Source organism: Camelus ferus, chromosome 16, assembly GCF_009834535.1.
Source record: "Camelus ferus isolate YT-003-E chromosome 16, BCGSAC_Cfer_1.0, whole genome shotgun sequence".
In the NCBI taxonomy this organism is placed as follows: Eukaryota; Metazoa; Chordata; class Mammalia; order Artiodactyla; family Camelidae; genus Camelus; species Camelus ferus.
In genome coordinates this window covers 11,009,561-11,029,272 of record NC_045711.1, presented here as the reverse complement: position 1 = coordinate 11,029,272, position 19,712 = coordinate 11,009,561, and the positions used below count along the sequence as shown (strand labels likewise).

The 19,712-nt window shown below is 33.4% G+C and overlaps 1 protein-coding gene across 6 annotated transcripts in view; it reads left to right on the top strand.

Annotated features, from left to right (window-relative positions):
• Positions 1-19,712, top strand: part of RABEP1 (rabaptin, RAB GTPase binding effector protein 1) — a 175,377-nt gene that overhangs the window by 122,768 nt on the left and 32,897 nt on the right. For all 6 annotated transcript variants that reach the window (XM_032498489.1, XM_032498486.1, XM_032498484.1 and 3 more), the window contains 3 exons: positions 10,184-10,387; positions 12,207-12,367; positions 15,194-15,313. In XM_032498489.1, coding sequence (XP_032354380.1) covers positions 10,184-10,387; positions 12,207-12,367; positions 15,194-15,313 — 485 coding nt within the window. The remainder of the gene's footprint in view (positions 1-10,183; positions 10,388-12,206; positions 12,368-15,193; positions 15,314-19,712) is intronic.

Sequence of the window (19,712 nt, the reverse complement as noted above, 5' to 3'; positions counted from 1 at the left end):
TCAAGCATTAAGAAACAGAAGTGAAAAGAAATAAAAAGAAAAAAAAACAAGTGAGTCTTTAACATAAATACTGTGAACCATGTAGGATAAATAAATAGTAAATTTATACTTTGACACATCTTAAACTGTGGAGCATCAAGAATGAAAAGAAAATTTTGAAAGCTACTGGAGAGAAGCAACAATTATGCTGACAAGAGATACCACATAAGCAGAACAGATGCTAGGAAACAATGAAATAAGATCTTCAAAGTGCAGAGAAAAAGCAGTTGTGAACCTAAAATATTATATGAAGCTTAAGTATTCAAGAGCAAGAACAAAATTGGTATTTCAGGCATACAAAAACTTAAGAACATTTATCACCCACATAAATCACCAGAAGAACTAGTAAAGATAATGTTTACAAGGAGAAAAGTAAACATAAGAGGGAATGGATAGGATATAAGAAACAATACCGACATAGAAACTAATAAATCTGACTGTAAAAAAGAAAACCAAAAAACTTCCTCGTTCACTTTCATTTTTTTTAAAGAAGAAAGTAAAACAAATGAGGCAATAACAACAAAATTGAGACTTAAGGCAAAAAGCATTGAAGATATGATATAGAAGGCCATTTCATGATGAATGAAACAATCTACAGATAGAATGTAATCATGAATTTGTCTGTACCTAACAAAATAGCCATGATATGTCATATAAAACAAAAGGTGATAGAATTACAAGGAGAAATTGGTAAATACACATATAGGAGATGTTTAACATATCAGTTGCTAGATCAAGTAATAGGTAGAAACATCATAGCTTTGAACAACAGAATTTTAAAAAGCTTCATCTCTTAGGAATGATGTACTGAAAAAATTAAAAATATACGTCCTTTATATTCATAAGGGGCACCTAAAAATTGTCATTGTGTATCTCAAAGGAAGACTCAATGTATTTAAAAAGGCAAGCTATTTACTATGTTTTCTTACCTAATGCAGCTAGAAAGATTTTAAACAATGTAAATTTTTTTTTAAAGTTTGGAAACTAAGAATGCTTTCCTATTGCTTATGAGTTAAAGAGGAAATCATGATGGAGATTGTAAAATACTTAGAATACAGTGAAGATACTTGTGGGATGCAGCTAAAACAATACTTTGAAAGTAAGATTGTAACTTTAAAAACATTTATTAAAATTAATATTAAAAGGAATGAGAAATTAAAACTAAATGATCTAGTAAGTCATAGTATATAAAACATAGAAGCAAATTTTCCATGATGATTTAACAAAATTTGCCTCTAAAACCTATGCCTGTGGCATCCTTTTGTAAATAAGAATTCTGCTTATTGATTCTGTTTCTCTATGCTTATGGTTTATTCAGGTTTTCCATTTGAGGGATTTTGGTAATTTATATTTCCTGGAAAATTATTCATCTGAATTTACAACTTTTTGGCATGTGCATACACAGTACTTTTACATTTTCACATCTCTACTATATCAGTAATTGTCTTTTTTTTAATTAGTTTTTTCCAAAAGGTTTTTTTTTTAATTGAAGTATAGTTGATTTACAATACTGCATTAGTTTCAGGTGTGAAGCAAAGTAAATCAAGGTAAATCGGTTACATATTTTGTTCAGATTTTTCTAGTATAGGTTCACAAGGTAGTGAATATAGTTCCCTGTACTAAACAGTAAATCTTTATTGCTAATCTGTTTTATGTACAGTACTTTGTATCTCTTTATCCCATACTCCTAATTTATCCCTCCCTACCTCCCTTTCTCCTTTGGTATCCGTAAGTTTGTTTTCTAAGTATGTGAGTCACACACACATGCACATATTCCTAAACCAACTGTCTGTTAATGGGCACCTGGGTTGTTTCCATGTCTTGGCTATTGTAAACAGTGCTGTTATGAGCACGTGTAATTTTTTGAATTAGAGTTTTCATCCGAAAGATGTGCTTTTGATGTTATTGAGTTCCTTACTTTAATAAGCTTCTTTAAAGACAGTTATGTGAATCAGTAAGTATAGCAGTGTATCATTGGGTTTATAGTATATATAGGTAGCAACATATGTAACAGCAAAAGCATAGACATGGGAAAAAGAGAAGAGAGCTATAGAGGAGTAAGATCTCTATATTTCACTGGGACTGAGATTGTATAAATCTGAAATAGAGTCTGTTAAGATATATATGGTAAGCCCTAGAGCAACCACTAACACAAGAACCTATAGTGAAACGATTATGAAAGGAATTAATATGTTACTTTAGAAATTATTCACTTAAGGCAAAAGAAAGCAGTGAAAGAAGAATAGAGGAACAAAAGGACATAAAATATAGTGAAGAAAAGTTGCAAACTTAAATCCAATAATATTGTTATATCAGTAATATTAAATGTGAATGGATTAAACAATCCAAATAAAAGGTAGAGAGTTTCAGACTGGTTAATAACAAGATCCAACTATATAGTCTAGTTGATACATTTGAGATCCAAAGATACAAACAGATTGAAAGTAAAAGGATGAAAAAAATATATTTTGCATATAGCAACCATAAGAAAGCTGGAAAGACCATGCTAATATCAGGCAAAATAGATTTCAAACCAAAACAAGTTACTAAAGAAGGACATTTTATAGTGACAAAAGGACCATCCAGCAGGAGAACAAAATAGTTACATATACATCTAATTACAGAGTGCCAAAATACAGGAAGCAAACTGACAGAAAGGGAGGGAGAAATATAGTCTGACAGTAAGAGTAGTACTCTTGAACACTTTACTTTCATTAATGAGTAGAACAACAAGAAGAAGATAACAAGGAAATATAAGAGGGTTGAAATAATACAATCTGTATTCTCTTGACTACAGTGTAGTGAAATGTAGGAAACTCACAAATATGTAGAAATTAGATACTACAATCCTAAGAAATCAGTGGCTAAAAGAAGAAATCACAAAGAAAATTAGAAAATACTTTGAGGTAAGTGAAATTGTAGACACACCATACCAACCCTTATGAGATGCAGTTACATCAGTACTTAGACATACACAGCTATAAATCCCTGTATTGAAATATTTCAAGTCAGTAATCTACCCTTCCACCTTAAAATGCTAGAAAAAAGTTAATGAACCCTAAAACAAGTAGGAGGGAAGGAAATGAGGATTAGAGTAAGATTTGGTGAATTACAGAATAGAAAATCAATAATGAAAATCAGTGAAAGTAATAGTGCTTTCTTTGGAAAGACCAACAAAATTGACACATCTTTAGCTGTATTGACCAAGAAATGAATACAGGGGCCGTTACTACTACCCTTACAGAAGAATAAGGGAGTCTGAATGATGAAATGCACAAATTCCTAGGAAGATACAAACACCAAAACTAACTGAAGAAGAAATAGAAAATCTGAATTAGACCCATAGCAAATAAAGAAATTGAATTTGTAGTTAAAAAACTACCCACAAAAAAATGAAAAGCCTAGGCTTAGATGGCTTAAGTAGTGAATTTTACTGTATGTTCAAAGAATTAACATTGATACTTCTCAAACTCTACTAAAAAGTAAACAGGAGGAGAGACTTCCATACTAATTTTATAAGGCTAATACCCCAGTATCAAATCAAGATGGACATCACAAGAAAAAAAAACCCCAAAACAAACCCTTCTACCCTACTCCCCCAAAAAACTACAAACCAATATTCCTTATGAATATAGATGCAAAAATTCTCAACAAAATACTAGCAAGCCAAATTCAGCAATACATAAAATGGATTATACACCATGTTCAAGTGGGATTTATCCTAACAATGCAAGGTTGGTTCAATACTTGAAAATCAGTTAATGTAATGCATCACATTAATAAGATAAAAACAAAAACATACAGTCTTCTCTGTAGACACAGAAAAAGCATTTGACAAAATTCAACACCCTTTTATGATAAAAAATACTAACCAAACTAAGAATAAAAGGAAGCTTCAACCTGATAAGAGGCATTTACAGAAAACCCACAGCTAACGTCATCATACTTAATGGTTAAAGACTGAATGCTTTCTTCCTAAGATTGGAACAAGACAGTGATGTCCACTTTTACCACTTTTCATCATTGGACTGGAGGTTCTATCCAGAGCAGTTAGGCCAAAACGCAGGGGTAGGGGGCAATAAAAAGGAATTCAGGTTGGAAAAGGAGAAGTAAAGCTTTCTATTCTTAGATGGTCTCTTTTACATAGAAAATTGTAGGGAATCCACTAAAAAACCATTTGAACTAATATGAGTTCAGCAGGGTTCCAGGATACAAGATAAATATACAAAAACCAATCTTATTTCCATACACTTGCAATGAATAATCTGGAAATGAAATTAAAGAAACAGTTTCATTTACAACAGCATCAAAAGTGAATAATATACTTAAGAGTAAATTTAACAAAATAAATATAAAACTTGTACTCTGGAAACTTAAAAAACACTGAAAAAAATTTAAAGATCTAAATTGGAAAGACATCCCATGTTCATACATCAGAAGATTTAATATTAGCAATATTCTTCTGATTGATCCTACAGATTTAATGCAATATCTTTTGGTGTCTCAGTTGCTTTCTTTGTAGGAATTAATAATTTGATCCTAAAATTTATATGAAAATGCCAGGGATCTAGAAACATTCTTGGGAAACAAAGTTGGAAGAAATGACACTTATTGATTTCAAAACTTACTGCAAAGCAACAGTAATCAAGATAGTATAGTTTTAGTATAAGGATAGGAATAATTCAATGGAACAAAATTGTGAATCCAGAAATATATATGATCAGTTGATTTCCTCCAAGGTGCCAAAACAATTCAACGGGGATGAAATCATCTTTTCAGTGAATTGTACTGAGACCTCTGGATGTCTACATGCTAAAGAATAACGTTGGACTCCTAGCATCTACAGAAGTTAACTCAGCATGTGTCAGGCATCTAGGTTTAAAAAATAAACTGTAAAACTCTTAAGAGAAAAATGTAGGGGTACGCCTTTGTGGCTTTGGGTTAGGCAGTCATGTCTTAGATAGTGACACTACAAGCAGAAACAGTGAAAAATTAGATAAACTGGTCTTTGTAAAAAGTTAAAAAATTTTTGGGTTCCCAAGTACACTAACTAAAGAATGAAAAAACAGTCCAGCAAATGGGAGAAAAGTTTGCAAATATATCAGATAAGGGACTTTTATCTAGGTTATACTAAGAACTCTTACAATTCAATAATGAAAAGACAGCCCAATTAAAATTGGTCAACAGATCTGAATAGACCTTTATCCAAGAAAGCTACATAAATGGCCAGTAAGCACATGTTAAGATGCTCCATGTCATCATCTATGAGGGAAACACAAAACTACAATGAGACGCCACTTTACACTCACCAAGATAGCTGTGTCAAAAAGGCAGTTAATAACAAGAGTTGGCCAGAATATGGAGAAATCAGAACCCTCATGCACTGCTGGCAGGAATGTTAAATGGTCTAGTAGCTTTGTAATAGTCTTTCAGTTCCTTAAGTGGTTAAACATAGAGTTACCATTTGACCCAGCAGTTCTACTCCAAGGTATATATACAAGAGGAAAGAAGACACGTCCATACATTAATCTTTCTACGTGAATTTCCATGGCCGCCTTATTCATAGTAGTCAAAAAGTGAGGAATAAACCCAAAATCCATTAACTGATAAATGGATAAACAAATTGCTTTTATTATTCCTCCATAAAAAGGAATGAAGTACTGATACTACAACATGGATGAACCTTGAAAGTATTATCCTAAGGGACAAAAGCCAGTCAGAGAGTATGTATGATTCCATTTATATGAAATACCCAGAATTGGTGGTTAGGGATAGGTTAGTGGTTACCTAGGATTGGGGGGTGGAGGGTATAGGGTAGGGGGATGATAAATAGAGTGCTGGATTTCTTTGTGGGGTGATTAAAATATTTCAAAATTGATTGTGGTGATGGTTGTATAAATCTGCAAATATATTAAAACAGTGAGAGATCACTACCCAAATATGAAAACAATAGGGGGTCACTACACACCTATTTAAATGGCTCAAATCTAAAACATGGACACCACCAATGCTGCTGATGATGTGGAGCAACAGGAACTCTTATTCACTGCTGGTGGGAATGCAACATGGTACAGCTGCTTTGGGAGGCAGTTTGGCAGTTTCTTACAAAACTAAACATACTCAGGATATGATTCAGCAGTTTTGCTCTTTGGTATTTACCTGAATGAATTGAAATATGTCCCCCTCAAACCTGCACATAAATGTTTTTTGCAACTTTATTTGTTGGCGATTGACAAAACTTAGAAGCAACCAAGATGTTCTTCAGTAGTTGAGCAGATAAATTGTGGTACAGTGGAATATTGTTCAGTGTGAAAAGGAAACGAGCTCTCAAGCCATGAAAAGTAGAGAAAATTAAATGTATACTACTCAGTGAAAGAAGCCAATCTGAAGGGACAACATACTGAGTAATTCTAACTATATGACTTTCTGGAAAAAGGGAAACTATGGAGATAGTAAAAAGCTAAGTGGTCGCCAGGGGTTAGGAGGATAGGAGGATGAACAAGCAAAGCAGAGATTTTTAGGGCACTGAAACTCTTCTGTATGATACTAGAGTGGTGGATACATGTCACTATACATTATCCTAATGTAAACTCTGGAATTTGAGTGATAAGGATGTGTCATTGTAAGTTCAGAAATCATGATAAATGTACCGCTGTGGTGAGGGATGTCAGCAGGGGGAGAGGTTGTACATGGGGATGTAGGGAGTTGATGGGAACTCTGTACTTCCTGCTCAGTTTTGCTGTAAACCCAACATTGCTCTAAGAAATAAAGTTTAATTAAAAAATTCTTGAGACATCTCAAAATAATAAGTTGTAGAATGCAAATGGGTGGATGGGACAGGATTGCCTATTGGTTTATGATTGCTGGAGCTGGGCAGTGGGTACATGAGGCTTATAATAATCATCTTTAATATCTGGTAGGGGAAGTCTCCCCACTTTATTCAAAACTATCATGGCCTTTTGAATGCCCTTTTTAAGGGGAGGAGGTAATTAGATTTATTTATTTACTTATTTTTAAAGTGGAGGTACTGGGGATTGAACTCAGGACCTTGTGCATGTTAGGCAGGCACTCTACCACTGAGCTATCCCCTCTCGCTATCATGGCCTTTTGAAATTATTATGGAAAATTTTAAATATATACAAGAGTAGACTAAATATTAAATAATGCTGTATTAGTTTAGACAGTATAGGATTGGCATGAGAACAGACAAATAAGCTTTATTTGTAGAATAGAGGTTTCATAATCAGACCCTCAGTATATCAGGACATTTGATGTATGATGTAAACGGCTTTATAAAAATGGGAAAAGACTGAGGCCTTGGGTGTGGAACCAGGGGAACATCTACATGAAAAAGTAGATTCCTACCTCACACTGGAATGCCCATGAACTGTAATAGCTGATCTGTTGGTTCTGTGGTATTGCAGTTAACAAAGTGAGGTAGTTACTTGTATTACCAGTGTCAAAAACTGAGGAATGAGCTAATTGTGGAAAAATACTACAGTACTAGAGCATTAAGGTTAAAAACCTGCAACATAGTGTAAAGGTGTAAAATATGCATAGTAATGATAACTCTGCATTCCTGATAGTTGCCTCTGAAGAAAATAGTGTATTTGTAAAGTTATGTTTCTTAAGGTTAGAAAGAAATTGAGACATATGTAGCAATGATACTAAAAATTGATGAAGCTAGGTGATAGGTAATAGGTGTTCATTATAGAATCCTTTATGTTTGTTTCTTCTTGAAGTGTTAGTATAACCAAATGAAGTGTCTTGTTTGTATCCCAAGTCAAACAAATCTTCATAAATACATTTTTGTGGCAATTGGAGAAATTTCACTAAGACTGAGTATTAGATTATATCAAGCAGTTGTTTTGTTAGATGTGATGATGGTGGCACTGTGTGTAAGAAGATATGCATGTATAGTATGTTTGATGATGTAATATGGTTTCTGGGACTTTTAAAATACTTCAGCAAAGAAAAAGGATGGTTGAAATAAAATCTTGGTAACTGGTAGTGGGTGTGTGAAGGATTGTTGTATTATACTCTCAACTTTTGAGTATGTTTGAAAATCATCTGTAAAACATCTACAAAAACAAAAAATAATTGTTCTTTAATAACTTGTACCCATTGGCTAACATTTTTGAAATGCTTTGCTACAAAAAAACTGTTTTTCTAACTTTATTTTTAAGTTCTGTTTGTTTCCTAGTTTAAGTATACATATACACATATATTTAACAAATAATATATACTGTATATTATATATGACAAATAATATGTATATTATATCTTACCTAAATATTTATAAAGTAAGTCAGGAATAAGATTTGATCCAGTTTTCCTCCAGGGTCTCTATACTGCTTTTAATTGAGGAAACATGCCAAAAATTAGTATGTAGGTTTAATATTTATTTGCAGTTTTTCTGTTCATAATGGCAGCATGGTAGTGAATAGCTCTGGGTAATTTCCAATAAGTCAAAAGTCGTGGGGATTATTAGCATGAGGAGGTATTAAGTGTATAAATCTGAGCCTTGACAGAATTGGAGTTCTCAAAATTTGATAAAGTATTCCATAAGTAATGCTTTTCCTTTTATTTCACATTTTGTGAAGCAGCACTTAGAATATACAGTTGATACACACACACACTTCTTTTGTGGTTTCACATGTTTATGTCTTTACTCAGTTTCTGGGTCATTCCCAGTGACATACCTACCATAAAAGTTATCTATTTTGCCTTCAAGATTCTTTTGATAATTCCTTTCTGCAACTAATGTTCTTATAACTGTCTCTGGCTAGTGTTTCAGAATATTTTAATAGTGGTGACAAAATGATATGAAACTGATATTGAGAGAGTGAAGATTTTGTAAATGACTTCGCTTAAAATTATTATGACTAGGTTTTTTTTTTCTGTTACTTGAATTACCAAATTGTTAATTCCTATGATTGTTTGATAATGATGAATATCTTCACAACTTTTAAAAGTTCTTTAATTGATGTTATTTGATTTTTTTTCAAGTACTTTGAAGATTGTACAGACAAAGCCTTGCCACTATTCTGGCTTGAGGGCATGGTGATTCCCTTAAAGTTACATAGCTGGTTAGTAGTAGAGCTAGGTCTTAAATCAAACTGTTTTTATGGCCAATTGGGTTAGTTATTGTGCTCTGTAAAGGAAACTGATGACTTCGCAAAGATGAACAGTTCTGCATAAATGTTTTTATAACATTTAGATGGCAAAAAACATAAAAAAGAAGTTAAGAGACAGCGGCAGACTGGGAAGTTTTGTTAGAGAAAACAGGATTAATATCCAGTATATATAAAATACTCTCCCAAATTAGAAGAAAAACAATTCATCAGAAACATAGTTAAAGGATATCACCAAAGAGGAAATACTGGTCATTAATAAATGTATGAAGCGATACTCAGTCTCTGTATTAGTAGGGAAATATGGATGAAAACTGTCACCATTTTCTACCCATGATGTTGGCAAGAAGTTAAAAAAAATTGAAAATAGTGACTCTTGGTAAGGGTATGGGAAAACAGACACACCTCTATATACTGTTGGTAGGTTCATTTTTTTATTGGAAGTCAGTTTGGCCAGATGCCCTACTTATGTTTAAATCATGTGATAGGCACATCAAATCAACTTAATATTTAAGAGATGGTAATGGTGGGGTGCTGAGAAATTAATCCCAGCTTAAAAAAGGCCTAGAGCCACTAACTGCCATGTACTCTGGCTTTCTTTTCTTTTTTACTAAACATTTTGAATTGTGTTTCAGTACAGTGTTTTATCATTAAAACAACTTTCTGAGGTGGCTGTTTTTATTCCAATTTTGCTGATGTGGAAACTGAGGCTAGAGAGGGTAATAAATAAATTCATTTAGCCAATGGGTAAAAGAGCCTAAATTTAAGCTCTAAAACTGGCCTTAATCACTCTGGTTAGGTAGTTAATAATTGATTTGTGATACCCAGCATACCTTAAACCTTGCCTTTATTAAAATGACTTCATTTTCTATGTTGTTTTAAAATGTAATGCTTAATTTTTTTCATTAGAATGTTAACATTATAAATATAATGCTTTATTTCTTCATTGGAATGTCAGCCTGATAAAAGTGAACTCTTCATTAATGGACAGTCTTCACTTTTTTTCGCAGAGGATCTGAAGAGGCAAAATGCGGTTTTACAAGCTGCACAAGATGATTTGGGACACCTTCGGACACAGCTGTGGGAAGCCCAAGCAGAGATGGAAAATATCAAGGCCATTGCCACGGTCTCTGAAAATACCAAGCAAGAAGCTATAGATGAGGTGAAAAGACAGTGGAGAGAAGAAGTTGCTTCACTTCAGGCTGTTATGAAAGGTAAAGACAAAGACAGATCCTTTTACGATTTTCTAAGGTAACTGATTCTCATGATTGAGAACGTTTTCAGAGGGTCTTAAAGTATATCCTGAGTTTTATATAGTTTTATGTATTACCATCTTCAAGATGGCCTGTTGTCTTCAAATAAAAGGGAAGCCAATGATACTATAAATAGGTATATAATCTGTAATTTTAATAAATTTAATAATGAATTCTGATGAGAGTGTTACAGAGATACTACATTAAATGAGAACTGTAGTTCATCGTAATGTTTAAAGCAGGGCTTCAAAATGGATTTTCTTATAGAAGACAGGCCAGTAATGTGAGTGAATAAAGCCGTCTGGGCACAGGAAGTGTGCTGAGCTGGAGACACCTCCCAGGCAGAGAATAAAGTTATTTACTATTTACACTTATTAGTTCCAGCTCATTAGGGCCCATCCAGGCCAGCATTGCCATAATTTTATATTTTAAAGAAAACTTTTTATTTTTAAGTGGAATTTTTGCTCATTCTCTGAGTTAGAATGACCTATGGGCTAGAATGGGCTTGCTGGGCTGCCAGCTGGCGGCCCTTGGTCTGAAGGAAGAGTAGTAGTTTATTTAGTCTCTTTCGGCTGTTAGCGCTAGTGCTTAATTACTGCCTGCGCTTCTGAGAAAATGATAATAAAATGAAGTAAGCTGCCTCCTGAATCTTTGGGTTCCTAGAATTAGTTTAGTTAATAATATAAATGTGAAATAGTGATGACTTTTTTCCCATCTTCACAGTTATGTGTCATTTGCCTTAGCACTTTTTTGTAAGAAGGCAGGTAAGACTAGCACTATTTTTGAGTTTGTGGCTATCACCTAGTGATTATTCTAAGCCTCGTGTTACCTCCCTGACTATAGCAGTGTACCCAAATAAGAGTTCATTTCTCTCATGGAAGAAATCCAGAGATAGGTAATCTAGGGCTGAGTACAGTGGTACCTGATGTCATCAGCGTCCTAAGCTTCTTCAGTCCTTTTGTTTCTTCATCCTCACGTGGTTTTCAACTTCATTTTGCCTTGTGGCTGAAAAAAAATGGCTGCCCCTCCTCCAGTCCACCTCAGTAAAGCAAAAATTTTCTAGAAATCTTCAGTGTATACCGTCCCTGCCACACACTTTATCGAGGTGTCTGGTTACACATAACCACCAAGGCATCTAGAAACTCTAGTTTTTACATTGGGCCTTTGGCTTCGAAACAAAATTGGGGTTTTGTTAGGAACAAGAAAGAGTGGAAGTTAATGGACAGTGAGCAGTATTTATCACATAATGTGTTAAGATTGTATTAAAGATAAAGTCATTTTATAAAGACTTTAGAATTTGTCTTAAGTTAGTATCTTGGGATATAGTAGAACATTCTGGAAGTATATCCCCTTTCTCACACTTTCAGGTGTATAGCTGGATTGGGAGGACATGTTATATTTGTCCTAGGAGTCATATGTCGTATCTAAGAACATAGCTTTTGGAGTTGGCCTTAGGTTTGAATTCTAGCTCTGCTTCTTTCTGGTTATGAAATGTTGGCCAGAGTATTTAACCTCTCGTAGGTGTTCCTTATCTGTAAAATAATACATGGCACAGGTTTATTGTGAAGATCAGAGTTGATTTAAAATCCTTAGCAAAATTTCTACATGTAGTAAGAACTAGAAATGTTAGTTTAGTGCTTCTGTTTTTGTTTTCAGTGAATTGAAAGATTTCCAAAAACTAGGCTGAATTTTTTTAATATAAAATTACTTTTCAAATTTTAGTGTGCCAGAACATTTTTTCAGAATGCTTGGACATGAACTATTTGGTGATGTTTTGTAGAAACAGTTCGTGACTATGAGCACCAGTTTCACCTTAGGCTGGAGCAGGAGCGAACACAGTGGGCACAGTATCGAGAATCTGCAGAGAGGGAAATAGCTGATTTAAGGAGAAGGCTGTCTGAAGGTCAAGAGGAGGAAAATTTAGAAAATGAAATGAAAAAGGTATGAAGGAATGTATTCATCTGTAGAAATATTTGAATCCAAATATTTTTGTGGTAATGCTTTAACTAATATTATTATGGTAATAGAAGTTGTTATTTTTTGTTAGAGGAATTATTTGGACACAGACCTGAACATAGTATTAAATGATTTGATGCTCTTCCCCCAGATATATGTAAGGTTAACTCCCTCATCTTCAGATCTTCGACCAGATGTCTCCATCTCATGAGGCCTATTCTGACCACCCCATTTAACATTGCAACCTGCCCACCTCCATCCCCCACCTGCACAACTTGTTCTTCTGTTCTTTCTTCTCCCATTGCACATATTTCCTTAGAACATACATAGAGTTCACCTATTTGTTAGGTTTACTGTTTGCTGCCTTTTCCTCCTTACGAGAATACAAGTTTCATGAGGGCAGGCGTCTCGTTTATTGTGTGTCCTAAATGCCTAGCGCAGTGTCTCGCACATAGGTTCTTAGCAATTATTTGCTGAATGAGTGTTGTTGCTTAGTAATTGTGTCTAACCTGAAGTTTTAGAACAGATGTTTTCCTTCTTTCTTGATATTCCTTGGTCCCTGTGTGTAAAATGTATTGAATGTTATGCTTGAACATATTGCTGTAAGACACCTGAACACAGAGCAACTAAATGTAAGGTGAAACATTTTATCATTGAGAAAATTTAAAAAAGCTTTTGGCCAGTTTGATTATATAAACTTTCACTTTGTTAATTTATATACATACATATATTTGAAATTACATATAAAATAATAATTAGAATTTGATTTTTCTTTTCAGTTTAATTAATCATGATCTTTGGTTCATAATCCTTGGTTCATACAGAAACCACTTTTATGTATTTAGAAGATTATTTAATTTTTTTTTTATGATGTAAAAATCGTCTGAGAATTCAACACTCAAAAGAAAAGCTTGAACCTTGAGGAATAGTTGTTTACATTCTTTTATTTCAGGAAAAGATTGTAATTGTAATTCAGCATCTTCATGAGGATCTGACAGTGTCTTCATGATCACTAGTCACTTAGTCATCTACTGTAGTTATCCAAAGTAGACAGCCTTCAGTTCTATGAAGTTGTTTGAGATGAATTCATAGTTGATACTATCATTAGAAATTTCATTCTGAGCCACATTCATGTCACCATGTGAATGGTGAAGTGCCATTCACATGAGGATAGTTTTTCTTTCATCCTGATAATATATTCATAATCATGATTTCTGCAATCTGCTACTCACCATTTTTTTTTTATTTTTAAATGTGGGTACTGGGGATTGAACCCAGCCCCTCGTGCATGCTAAGCATGTGCTTTACCACTGAGCTGTACCCACCCTTCGCTTTTGTCATTTTAAAAATTTATTCCTTAGTTTTTCAAATAAACCTTATTTTTTAAAATGGTTTTTGATTTATAGAAAAATTGTGAGGAGACTATGGAGTTCCCATATACTCCACTCCCAGTTTCCCCTATTAACATCTTATATTAGTATGGTATATTTGTTACAATAAATCAATACTGATTTTTGTTAACTAAAGTCCTTTCTTTGTACTCATATTTTATTAGTTTTTAACCCAAGTCTTTTTTTCTGTTCCAAGATCCCATCCAGGATACCATGTTACATTTAGTTACGTCCTTAGGCTTCTCTTGGCTGAGACAATTTCTCAGATTTTCTTTGTTTTTAGTTGACCTTCTGTCATTTAAAAAAAGTCATCTTTGGAAATTTTGTTTATTATGATATGCACCACTTGGAGTTGTGAGGTCATCTTTGCATTAATAAATTACTCAAGCTGTATTACATTCTTTGCTTCTCTCCTTTTTTCCCCTGCTAATTTTTATCAGCAGACCTCTATAAGCATCCCAAATTAGCTTTGACTGAAGATATCTTAAGCTCATGTGTCTTTCCCAAACAGAACTTAGTTCAAAATAAAATGATGAAATGACTTTGCAAGCGCTGGAAAACAAAGTGCCATCCCTCTTTTCTGAGAAATATGGTTTTTTTTTTTAAATCTCCACTTACATTTGGGCATAGATAATATTTTCCGTATCATGAACAATTTAGGAAAAGGTTGAGCTCTTTTAAATTCAGTGAATAAGATTAATTTTCATTTTCACTAGAAGGGAAAAAAACTAACTTTTTGAGTCTGCCTTTGTTTCTCTGTGTGTGTGTGTGTGTGTATATACACATACACATACATAGACATATGAAAATGAAGTTTCTTACCAATTTAAGTTTATGGATGTTTCCTTTTAATCCATGTTTTTGAGAATGGAGGATGGAAAACAGTGTGGTTTTAGAGGTCATTCTTTGTGTTTGTTTTATTTAGACAGCAGAAGTAAAATAATGCTCTGAATAGTTAGATGGAAGCCTTTTTATAGCAACATAATTTTCTAATATTTTAGAAAATAAATTCTATTTTTTATGTTAAAAATTAATCAGCCCTTTAATCATTTGTAAGAAATTATAGTTTCATTAATTTATTAACCAGAATGATAAAAATTAAAGTATTTATTATATGCATTTCCTTTTATATAAGGATATTTTCCAGCTCAGTTAATTAAAGAGTCAAATTTGTCATAGTGAATCAATTTTCCTACTTACTCCCAAATTCTAAATGGACTATTTGGGAAAGCTATGATTATGACTTGACATTCAAAGTAATGCAGCATTTAAAAGTTAGACGTGGTTCAATTTTGTGAGTGCTAATACAGTGCTTGCTAGACTTATTTATTACACTAATTTTAACAGGTTGGGGAGGTCAGAATTTCTTAGAAAAGCGTTAAATCAGTAAGTTGTAGCATTTAATTCTTTTTAACCATAGGCCCAAGAGGACGCTGAAAAACTCCGGTCTGTTGTGATGCCTATGGAGAAGGAAATTGCAGCTTTGAAAGATAAACTGACAGAGGCTGAAGACAAGATTAAAGAGCTGGAGGCCTCAAAGGTTGTGAAACATTGTAATCCATTTGCTTGAAACCGAGGTTCTGCCCTATTGCTATGAGCAAAATTAGAATATTAAGGGAGTAAAACTATAATTTAGACCATGCATCTTAAGACTCTTGCTTTGTTTAAAATGCAAGAAAATACTTGGAGATGATTTTGCCCATATGGATATTTTAAGTAATCCCAATAGTGATGCTTATGCTGCTTTTTTACAAAATCAGTGTTATTTTCTTATCAAAATGAGAACTTGTTTGTGTGTGTGTGTGTGTGTGTGTGTGTGTGTGTGTGTTGGTGGAGTAATTAGGTATGTGTGTATGTATATATTTATTTTAATGGAGATTCTAGGAATTGAACCCAGGACCTCCTGCATGCTAAGTATGCTTACTCTACTATTGAGCTATACCCTCCCTCCTTCTTTTGTTTTCTTATGAAGGAAAATAAGTTGTTCAAAGTTGACTTTGTTTTCTGACATCAGCTCCAGAATTCATCTTTTAGAGATGAAGTAACTATAGCACGGCTGGATTTACTGGCCATAAAAACACAACAGAAAAATATAAGGGAATGTCAAACATTTTAATAATTAATTTAAAAAGTAGGAAAGAAGAGAAATTTTAAGGGTAGTAAGCAAAAGCACAAGATAGTAATGTAGAAATAAATTTAGGAATGTAGAAATGAAGGTATATCAATAATCCTAGTAAATGTAAACAGGTAATAATAATAATAAACCTAGTAAAAGAGACTGGATTTTAAAAATCTAAATTTATATTGCTTAGAAGAGATATACTTAAAACTGCAAGGTAAGATTGAAAAAGAAGGTATTTAAAGATATGCCATGTAAATTCTAATCAAAAGAAAGGTATATAGCAGTTGTAATATGAAACAGGTAGGATGAAAGGAGAAAAGAATAAAGATAAAGAGGGACTCCCTTCTACTTTATAATCCAGCATAAGATACGAGAGTCATGCACATGAATGCACCTTACATAGCCTTGAGTTGTGAACTAAAAAGTGACAATTATGAGGGTAAATGATATTCAAGTGATAGTGCTAGCAGAAAAAAAAAGTATTTGTAGGGATATAAGAGTTTTGAGCAACTTGATTAATAATTGACGTGAAATAGACACAGAATCCTGTACCCAAGAGGGAGAGAGACTGTATTTTATACAGCAGTAGAATGTAGTAGTAGTGAAGAGTTCAACATGTATGAGTTGGATGACCTTGGGCAAATTACTTAATTTTACTGTACTTTGGCTTGCTTGACTGTAAAATGGGGATAATAATACTACCTCCCTCATAAGGCTGTTATGAGGATTATATAAGTTAACACATGTAAGGCACTTAGGATAGTGCCTAGAATAAAGTATTGTTATTTTGGGTACGTTATACTTTTCATAATGTCACAAAGGAAGTGTCATCGGATTTCAAAGATTTGGTATTATACAGACCCAAATCTTTGTTAAATTATTTACAATAAAGTGATAGCCAAAATTAAAAGGAAATGAAAAAATTAACTCATATGGAAGAAGGAATTGTAAAATATTTAGAGTGGTTTGAATTTTTTACTCAAGAATCTAAAAAAAAAAAGAACACATCAGTAGAGATTTAAGTGTAGTAAATAGTATGAACAATATCACAGCAGTAAATTTGAAATGCTGTCATTTGATGAAAAAATTTCCAATAAAAATAATTAACCAAAATTATCTCAAGATAAAATACGAAAGCTGAAGTAGTTAGTAACTATTAATGAAAGTGAATGTAGAGTCAAAACTTTCTTTCTTCTGTCTCCTTTCCTCCAAAAGACATTTGACTCAATTAGTTTTGCAGGCAAGTTTTTCCAAATCTCTTGGACAGAGATAATCCTTATATTTTACAGACTGTGTTAGAGAATAGAAAAAGAGGGAAAGCTCTCCAGCTTATTTTATGAAACTTACATAACTTCATTGCAAACAAACTGACAGAAAAGTATTACAAGAAAATTATAGATCTGTCTTAGGAATACAGAAGCAAAAATTTTCAGCAGTGTAGCTTTTAATAAGAAAAAGAAAAGGAAAAAAAAAGACATCATTATCAAATAGGGATAGTCCCAGGAATTTAGGATGGTATAGCACCAGAAAACCTATTATTGTTATTATATACCACATAAAAAGATTATAGGGGAAGAGTAAGAAATTCATCTTAGATTCAAAAAGGCATTTGGTAAATTTAAACACCCAGTAACTTTAATAAAGGGTTTTTTTAATCAGATCTTCAACAAATATCATACTTGATGATGAATGTTTAGCAGCCTTACCATTAATGACAGAAACAGTAGCGGGGAGACCTGTGCCTGGTGATTTTGTTCAGATCGTTTACGTGGTCTTAGATGATGCAGCAAGACAAGATAAATGAGGCATAACTAGAAAGAAAGCGATGAAACTGATTTTTCTATATAGGAAAGCAAGCAAATGTACAGCTAATTAGACCTAATAAGAGTTCTGGAAAGTTATTTTCAGCAAGATCAACATGCAGAGATAATAGTGGTTATAGACTCTAGTAATGCAAAGGGGAAAAATTCCTATTCACGACAGCAGAAAAAATACCCAACAAAAGAAACAACTATGTAAGTTACCTGAGCATATATCTGAATAAAAATGAGTAAGATCTTTGTGGAATACATTATAAGTGAATATTTGAATACATGTGTGCTCCCGAGTGAAGAGATACTGTATTGTAAAGCAGGCAGTATTTCCCAAATTAATCTGTAAATTCAGAATTCCCCTCGAAATCCAGCAGAGTTTAATAAAGAACTTGATAAGTGGATCCTAGAATTCATGTGGACAAGCAAAGGACCAGAAATATACCCAGCAAAATTTTGATCAAGACAAGATGAGGAGACTTGCCCTACCTACCAATATGAAGACTTAGAGTAGTTTTACTACTACAGTAGTACTGTAATTAAGATAGTTCGTTGTTGATTTAGGGATTAAACAAATGGACCAGTGAAACAAGAGAGAGCCTGGAAATATACCCATATGTCTGTGGAAGTTTGATACATGACAGGTGGCATTACAAATCAGTGGGAACAAAATGGATTGTTAAAACATAGGTTTTTTGAGTAACTAGTTATAAATATGGAATAAAGTGAAGTTAGCTTTCTGCCTCATACTTTTCAAAAATTAATTTCAGTAAATTAAAAACTTAAGAGTGAAAGTAAATCTTTAAAACTTTTAGATGTTAAAAAAGAATATGTGAGGCACAAAAACATTTCTTAAGAGAAGAAACTGAACTGTGAAAGAAGAGATTGACAAATTTGCCTATATTAGAATATAGCACTACCTTACTAAAAAATACCACAAAAAGTTGAAAAGAGAACTGTAGACTATTAGAAGTTATCTGTACCTTATATACCTGACAAAAATTAGCGTCCAAAATTAATAAAATTTGCCATGTCCGTGAGTGACAAATGGCCTCATGGAGAAACAAAGAATGTGAACAAGCAATTCACAAAAGAGAAAACCTGAATAGTTAAGGAATGTGAAAAGATTTCAGTCTCACTAGCAGTCAGGGACATGTAAGTGAACATGGAATACCCTTTTACCCTAACCAGATGGTAAGCCTTACAGCACAAATTTGTTGTGTTTACCCACTATTGGAGGGTCTGAAATTCTTCTCACTTTGAACTGCTGTTGTCAAGTTGGAATCCCAGTTGAATATTTTGGGGTTCTTGGGTCCCTGTTGTTTCCCTTTACTTTCTCCAGCATTGGTGCTGATTCCATTTAAGTCCGCGTAAGTAGCTTTCAGTGGTTTGTCCCCAACCTCTAATTATCACTTTTTTCTTTGGTAGGTGTTTGTGCGTTTCGAGTTTTGTTATTTTAGTAGCTCTGTTGTTAGGGTGTATGGAATTCAAGGAACTTCAGATACCATATATTCGTTGCCACCATCTTCCTAGAGTTCTGCTCAATAGCTTTTGAATGTTAGAAGTTAGTTAATTATTAATAGAATCAAATATTTATTCTAAGAAGTAACAGCTGATAGAATTAGTGGTTATATACCACCACTTTACATCTGCCTCATTGACTATCTTTTACCATCAGCTGAATTACCACCCTCTCTCTCGGTGATCGGGAAGGTGCCTCATAACAGGCAGCACTTTGTCATGCTTGGTTAGTATGTATTTGGTTGACACTGACAGTCTCCAGTGAAGCGTCAAGTGGCAGCTTAAATAATCATTTTAGTCTGTGACCAGTGCTGATGTATTGTGTTAATGTTCCAGGAGTAAAGATAACTGAAAACAGATCAGTCGGCTATTTCATGTTGAAGAATTGGGAAGATAGAAGGCATAAATTTGACCTTGAAAGTGAAGTTAGACATAACAATTTGAAAAAGTTGAAAGCTTAAATGGCCAAAGTTTAGGATGGACAA